The sequence below is a fragment of the Bidens hawaiensis genome, unplaced genomic scaffold (assembly GCF_021521415.1).
Source record: "Bidens hawaiensis isolate Kalapana, Puna unplaced genomic scaffold, B.hawaiensis_p1.1 tig00002772_1, whole genome shotgun sequence".
Taxonomy (NCBI): Eukaryota; Viridiplantae; Streptophyta; class Magnoliopsida; order Asterales; family Asteraceae; genus Bidens; species Bidens hawaiensis.
Genome location: NW_027491150.1, coordinates 2498969 through 2506856, shown reverse-complemented (window position 1 = coordinate 2506856; position 7888 = coordinate 2498969). Strand labels below are relative to the sequence as shown.

Below are 7888 nucleotides of genomic sequence, written 5' to 3'. Positions count from 1 at the left end.
TGGTTGTTCCAAAAAAAAAAAGAGGACGCCTTGGAACCGTGGATGTCAAGGTTCTAACTTGAAAACCCTAATTTTATTTTTGGCAACAGTTCATTATCATCACATTCCATTGTATATAAGCACCCAAGTATATATTGCAACTTATTATTATTCTTATTCTTCATTCGATCAAGTGCAACCATAATCTTGCATTGGTTGATCGAGTTGATCAATAAGTACATAAGTACTTAAGTATACGTTGTAGCTTATTCTTCATCGGATCAGTAAGTATAATATTGTAATATATGCGATCATTCTTTATCTTCATTATTCATATTGTGATTTTGCATGAACTTTATATCAATGATCATGTATGCAAATCATATTGTTGTACTTACAAATTACGATAAAAAATTTTAATTTACTGGCAAAACTGTTCGTACGTTTTCATGTTTTTCTTTTCTATCCATTGTTTATTAAACACGTTTGACGAAACCTTCAAATGGTTTTCGTGTTTCTCACGGTTCGGTTTAAAACCACGAAATTAACCAGTTATCGGTTTGGTTTCGTGTGCGGTTTTTTTTTTTTTTTGTTACTTTCGGTTGGTCCATATCCGGTTTAGTGAAATTTAACTTTTCTATATTAGCTAGTACTTGTGATAATTCAAGTGATCGAATTTTCGGTTTAGGTTTATATTGGCTGCTCCGATTCAAACCCTATAAGTTTTCCTCTAATTTTAGATTAGTTAATATCTAGGAAAGTTAGAATTAGCTAATTGTGTATGATTGGTTGAAAAAATACATATTTATGGAATCCTTTTTGTTTTTTAGAAAAACCCAATTTATGCACATCTAATAACGTCTTTAATAATTATTTTTTGACGCGAGACTGTTTTAGTCATCTCACATGTAATTAAATTAAAAAAAAACTAACGGTCATCCACGCTAAGAAGCATCGGCTATTACAGAATTAGACCCACAAAAGTAGAATTTTATTGCAAATCTATATAGTTGCTGCAAAAAGATTGTAAAAACAAACATAAAATTTTCTTATGAGCAAATCAGAGCAACCATATAACACAAGATTTACAAAAGTAATCTACTACCATATGTTCATATCTTTCTATACTTAAAAACATCAAACAAATCTTTTGAAGTAATCAAAAACACCGAGAAAAAACAAGGTTTTAGAATTAACATCGAACTTTCCGTAACTCTTTCTCGTAGCGCCACTGACGCATACCGCTGCCCGTACCGCACCTCTAGCGACTTCACGTCTCAATTCTGCTGCTTTGCCACTGCCCCGGAAATACATGTATACTTGCTGCATAACCGCAAAAAATAATATTAGATTCAGAGTAATATATGCCGGAAATTCATATTGCCCTTTTGCCATTATCGTGGTTACAATATTTTCATGTTATTAACGGGCAAATGTCATGATATAGATAACGCACATTTGTTTTGTTCCAATACGGTACCTGCTGTAACGAAGGCTAAATGATGACTAGGCGCTTTGCGTGATTTTATTTGCTGGTTTGCCTTTTTAATATAATTAACGTTGATAATGTGGAATTATGTAACTCTATCTGATTATGTATTTTAATCTGGATAATGCAAAATCAGCAAATAAAACTGCATGCAGGTGCCAAGTCAGCATTCATATAAGCGCTTCAGGGTAGCAGGTTTTTATAAACTTCGACGACGATGGTAAAATAAGTGAGCATAGCGACAGTCCCACTCGATTTTGGTTATTTTTAGGTGTTTTAAAAATACATTAATATTGATAAGTAAATCTCTGGTAATATATTGCATTTCATACGATTTAAAAAGTCAAAATAATAAACGGACCTGAATAACCCAGATGCTAAGCAGAGACTCGAGAGTAAATAACCCAAATCCCACAAAGTAGAAAATCTAGAAAACAAAAATAACTTAGCAAAAGAAAAACAAATGCAAAAACTAATTAAAAAAAAACGGAAGAAAACTTTACCCCAACCAATGCGTGATCGCCTATAAGATCAATTGCGGGTAAGATCCCTCTGTTTATGAAAAGAAATCACAAAAACGTTAAACAGAGAGCTAATTGAAAAATAAGAAAAGAAAATATATAAGAGGGATAAGGGACTCACGCAAGAGATTTTCCTTTGAACACTACAGGAGGAGCAACTGCAGCAAAGATGACGAAGCATATATGGATCTATAAACAATAACATACCCGCCATATGGACATCAATCATCATTATAAAACAAAATAAGATAGTATGACAATGACACGGGATACTTACCAAGTAAAACATGAAGAACCATCCGAACCGCAATGCACTTTCATTCCTGTGATACAACTTGCAATGTAAATTCCATTTGACATATAATTATTAGCTTTTGTAGTGTAGATCTTCATGTTAAGTTTACCAATATTTCTTATTGTCGTTATTACAAAATATTTTGATACTAGTTCTGTCCAAACCATTAACCCTTATTTGATATAAGTGAAAACAGTTTTATACATTTGATTAATAGCTAAGCAATTTTGTTAAACTGCATGTAAAATCAATCTCTAAATTTCCAAAAAGAAACAATAATACGAAAAATAGATATAAGTTTTTACCTAAATGCACGGTAAAGAGGACGGTACCACAGCACATAGGCAAGTGGAACTCCCGACATGAAGTAGATGAGTGAAAGAAACCAGATCTGTGGGTCTAGCAAAAACAAAAACTTACATAAGTGTAAGAAACATAACAGACGTTAAGATCATTAAAACTAAAAAAATAAAAAAACAATCGAAACAAACCTGCGCCCTTAATCCAAGCTGTCGTTGTGGCTATGATATTCCACAGAAGACAGAATACTAGTCCTGATATCAAATGTAAATTATAAATATTAGAGGCGGTTTGTTTCAAATCCCAAAATTTTAAATACACAAAGCTTGAATCCGACATGTATCTAACAATAAGGGTATGCAATAAAACTCATAAAAAGATAAGAAATAAAGATACTGTTGTATGATAAGAAAATATAAACATACCCAAGTAGGTTGTAAATGCAACATATTGCAACTTCTGAAGATGTATTGGGATCTCATTTGCAATATCATGGTGAATGATTGGGAAGAATGGTGGCCAATTTTTCTCCTCTAGCACAATACCAGCTACAAACAAGAAATGAATTGGTTAGTACTCATGTTACTTGCCAAAATTCACATCAATTGTGCATCCGTGCCCACTTTTTAGATTAGTTTCACTTATAAATCAATAACTACAAGCAATCTTGAAGATAAGAAATAATAATGATAGAAATACAAGATACCTCGTGCAGCAGCCTCTTCTTTCCGTTCACTATCTGCGTAGCACCAATCAAATAAAAAAAGCTTTTTGAGAAAGATTAAACCCATTAAACAGAAAATTTAGGTGTTGCTTACTAATATAACAAATATTAGAAGTAATGAATAAATTCTTGTTTCTTTCACTTAACGAATTAAAGTTTGAAAGCCAAAACACTTTTTAGAATTTTTTGCTACCCTTGTTGATGATCATAATCCTAGTGATCACAAAAATATCCAATTTGCTAGGACTTAAAGCAAGCAATAACTTAGAAGGCAATAATAGCTTTCCAAAGTTTTGTTTAACATTTTAGAACGAATGATAGTTGCCTAATGTTAACCCGATGAACGACCATTGTCTTGGATTTTTTTTGTGCAATTACAATAATGTGTGATTATTAATCCTAATACCACATTCACATCATGTATATGCGAGTGTATTTCTTGTAAAATACCTCCTCTCTCTTCCTCAAGTCAGCTTCCCTAGCTTGCAACTCTTTTTCTTTCTTCTTCAGATCCTTCGAAAAACATCCATAAAGAGAGTGTAATTAGTATTAACAAATAGCAGTTATTCACAAAATGAAGCAGTGTTCCACAAATTCCAAGTCAAATTTGTTTAAATGGCCACTTAGGCATTAACCGTCTACCCACCACTTTTTTTAATAGCCCGCTTAATTAGTGTCCATGTACTAAGTGTCCCCCCTCCCTTTATTGCTTTCAAATTAAACAATTTTAGAAATAAAAAGGTGTCCTCTAACTTGTGTCCGTTAACCGAATATTATGTGATTATTCAAACCTCAGGTAATTTATAATAATGGAATAACCAAATTAGTTATTTAGAAATTTAGTCATATCAATATATTGTATAAATATATCAAATTCCAGGTGTAAAAAGTATATAAAACATAATTATATTCCATGTGTTTCGATAAATTGCTTACAAGGCCAATCAACCGTTAAAGTTTGTTTGAAATTTATTTAACACAAAAACAAATACACAATAATTTAGCAGTTACACTTACAGTAGCAGAATCAAGTGGAATGTCAACAGAGGTGTTCTTGTCATAGAAGTCTGCAGGTTCATGAGGAAGAGGCGATAGTCGAGAGTTTGTAGCTGGCGGAACACTCTGTAGAACATATTCAAAATTACAAAAAAAAAAAAAAAATCACACACTCGTGTAGACGTGTAGTATAAAAACAAAAAACCTTAATATATAACATAACAGAATTAGTTGTACAAGAATACAAACACCAGATCAAACGAAACAACAATATCATATAACAAAATAGAAATTATAGCAAATCATAACTCCTAAGTACTGTAAAGAAAGCAAAGAGAAGGTACTAAGACTTACTGTTGTGTAGAATGAACCTCCAGAATAACTTGTCTTACCTGTTCCTTTACCCCCAGATCCTTGATCCTGTTTATGTCAATATATCATTTTCTTATTCAAGGTAAAGTAACAAGCAAAAAACTGACCATATACAAGTTCTTTAGCATACCATATGAGGTAATTTATGCACAAAATTAAAGAGAGTAAGCTTTCTTTCGAAAATAAACAACCAATGAAAACTGACTTTGACTTAAACTCTTCTACAACTATGAAGTTCCAATTATGTAAATATCACTAGCGCAAACAACTGACATTCAAGCATACTTTTACTAGTGAATAGTGATTATATACTTCCCCCTACCAAAACTTATGAAAGAGAAAGGGTCAACACCACAAACAAGAGTTCACTATCTACAACCCTTAAAATTGTATTGTATGACAGATTGACAGCCAAATTAATATCATGCAGCTAACAACTTAGTCAATCTCACAAACCAACTCCATGAAAACTAGCATATGTAGCGCAAATTGTTGAAATCAAGCTTATCATTATCAGCGTAAACAAAATCCAGATCCACAACTTCAATCAACGAAACAACGCTAAATCTCATAATGATAAACCTAATATATCCACACATAATATCAACCAACGATTAAACAACTACAGCAAGTTACAGCAATTACTGTCAATTTGATTTGAGTATATGCATTGATTGTTGAATCTGCACATACATATTTTACTTCATTTTAGGGTTTAGTTTGTTAGTGTGTTTGCTTAATCTCTAAGTTACACTAACTACCATCAATTTGATTGAGTTTAATGTTCGAATGTTGAATTCGCACTTGTTTTACTTCAACTTAGGGTTTAATTTATAAGCATACTTTCTTAATCCGTAATTTACAACAATTACTATCAATCTAATTGAGTATACACTCAATCAAATCGATACTAATCGTGTTAGTTACAGATTAAGAAAGAGCATGCTAACAAATCAAGCCCTAGGTTGAAGCAAAACCAGTGTAAATTCAACAATCAAACAACAAACTCAATCAAATCGTTATTAATCGGTGTAACTAACAGATTAAAGCAAGTAAGTTAACAAATCAAACCCTAGGTTCAACTAAAACGAGTGTAAACTCAACAATCTAAGCATATATACTCAATCAAATGGATAATAATTGGTGTAACTTATAAATTAAACCCTAGGTTCAACTAAAAACAGTGTGAATTGAACAACTGAAGCATATAGTCAATGATATTGATAGTAATTGATGCTGTAGTAACTTACAGAGAACGGATTAACTTCGTCAGCATCGCCTTCGTCAAATGGATTTGGATCGTACCGACTAGCCATGGATGGTTCAGATGTCTAGAAATTAGAGAGAGAGAGCTTAATAATAATAATAAGTGAGATGTGTGATGAAAGCTAACAATATAAAGTTGAATCTGAAGCAATTGAACCTGCCTGTGTGAATTAAATAATAATAATAATAATAATAATAATAATAATAAGTAGAGAGAGAGAGAGAGACGGGGTTTCGTCTTCTGCATATTTGTTGGCGGTCAAATAGAAGAAGATTTGCAATGGACGACTTCTCGCTTGTTTTTCTTTGTTGCCCCCTATTATTATTATTATTACCAATTGGGTGTCCCGCAATGCGGTGGTGTGCAGCCGCAACTTGACATTGAATGCATGATCAGTGTAGATACATACGTCACCTGATGACAATGCGCACGTAACCCGAAATTGGATGTGTAACTCGTGTAAAGCTAGTATGCGTGTAACCGAAGATTGACCACGCGTAACCGGCACCAGAATGCACGTTACCGACACTAAACATGCTTAGCTGACTCGGCAGCGTTCTGACTTGACCCTTTCGACTCGAACCTGAACCGACTTGAACCAAATTAACCATTTTTTTGATCGATTCATTCTGCTTCTAATCCAGTATTACAGATGACCCAAGCTTGCCTGACTCGACCTGTCACTGGTTTGAACTGGTATTCTTGTTAAATGTTAACTGTTTAAAACTAAAAAAATATAGCAATATCATACTCAAATTAAAGAGAATAAAATGTTTGTTTTTATAGTGCAATTTAAAAAATATATACATATTAACGTGTGAAAAAATAATAACCGTTAAAAAGTCGTGGGGGTAGTAGGTTTTGAATTAGGGGTATGTATGTAAATATTCTTTAAATTAACAATAAGGGAGTGGAGTTGAGGGACCAAAGTTGTAACTATGTTTTGAAATATTGAAAAGACTTAATTACCCTTAAAATTTATATTTTGGATGCATTATATGTTGTAACTAAAGCATTAAGTTTGGTACCTCTTAAAATTTAAGAGGTCCCTAACTCATGCTTTATATATAGTATAGATTATTATTTTGTTTAGAGATCTAGCGGCATCTTGGTGACTTTCTTTACAGTGGTGAAATTTGAACGAAAACGGTGGGTAACTGGACATGATATGTATAAAAGTTTTTGTAAACGCGGGTGGCCGGACTCAAAATTTTTAGATGAAAGCGGGCAAATTTAAACTACGTATAAAAATTTTCAAACAATAACACGTAAATTTACACTACTGAACAAACGGGGGTGGTCGGGGACACCTCGGGTCCCTGCATATGCCTCGCCAATGTTTCTTTAGAGAATGGCATAGGTTCGAGCAAGAAGTTCCCCGTGAAATCGGTGTCGGCTTAGGTTACTAGCGTTGTCTGTGATCGGGGGCGTGGTTAATCTTTTACCACCCTCTCCCTCCTAAGTGTGTTTGATATGTATAATTGTAAAAGGGGGTGTACAAAGGATGGTATGCATGCATGTAGAGGGTCGTATCATATGTATAAAGAGTTGTAACATATGTTTACAAGCGTATTACGTATAGAAGGTGAATGGGGTACGTTTAGTACAATCCTTTTTAAAACTTTTTAAAATGAAATAATGCTAAAGATCCATAAATAGTTTAGGGAGCACTATTGCAATTATATGAAAAAGATTAACGAAAGAAAAGGTAATGTATAATACAAATAAAAGTAGAATCATATTCAAAACTCATTTTGTGTAAAAAAAGAAAAAGAAAAGAAAAATCCTCCAAGAATCAGTAGATGAATTACACTTGGAGCTCTAGTTAAATCTTAGTGAAGATTATTTGTGTAAAAGTACTATTAATTAGTTTTTTTGTCTTTTAGAAACCCCTATAACCATATGTTATTTAGTGAGTGGGTATCCTAAACAGGATTAACCAAAC

The 7888-nt window shown here is 32.9% G+C and overlaps 1 protein-coding gene across 2 annotated transcripts; it reads right to left on the bottom strand.

The window, feature by feature from the left end:
• Nucleotides 1–1059: 1059 nt before the first annotated feature.
• LOC143621192 (secretory carrier-associated membrane protein 2-like) lies at nucleotides 1060–6060 on the bottom strand. Of its 2 annotated transcripts, XM_077092700.1 has the most exons (14): nucleotides 5927–6060; nucleotides 4659–4724; nucleotides 4326–4430; nucleotides 3759–3821; nucleotide 3502; nucleotides 3291–3323; nucleotides 3010–3132; nucleotides 2776–2838; nucleotides 2590–2683; nucleotides 2267–2312; nucleotides 2111–2178; nucleotides 1972–2020; nucleotides 1830–1895; nucleotides 1063–1302 (listed from the first exon to the last, which is right to left on the bottom strand). In XM_077092700.1, the coding sequence occupies exons 1-14, from the start codon at nucleotides 5990–5992 to the stop codon at nucleotides 1117–1119; spliced, it is 1029 nt and encodes a 342-aa protein (XP_076948815.1). In that variant the 5' UTR covers nucleotides 5993–6060; the 3' UTR covers nucleotides 1063–1116. The 2 variants fall into 2 exon arrangements, with proteins under 2 accessions (XP_076948816.1, XP_076948815.1); XM_077092701.1 differs by lacking the exons at nucleotide 3502; nucleotides 4659–4724 and having other exon boundaries at nucleotides 1060–1302; nucleotides 3291–3319; nucleotides 3724–3821; nucleotides 5927–6025.
• Nucleotides 6061–7888: the final 1828 nt, after the last annotated feature.

Coding starts and splice junctions, on each gene's coding strand:
- LOC143621192 (XM_077092700.1), bottom strand. CDS start 5,992: ATGGCTAGTCGGTACGATCCAAATCCATTTGACGAAGGCGATGCTGAC. Junction 4,725..5,926: donor ACGAAGTTAATCCGTTCTCT/GTAAGTTACTAC, acceptor TGACATAAACAG/GATCAAGGATCTGGGGGTAA. Junction 2,684..2,775: donor AGCTTGGATTAAGGGCGCAG/GTTTGTTTCGAT, acceptor TGTTTTTGCTAG/ACCCACAGATCTGGTTTCTT.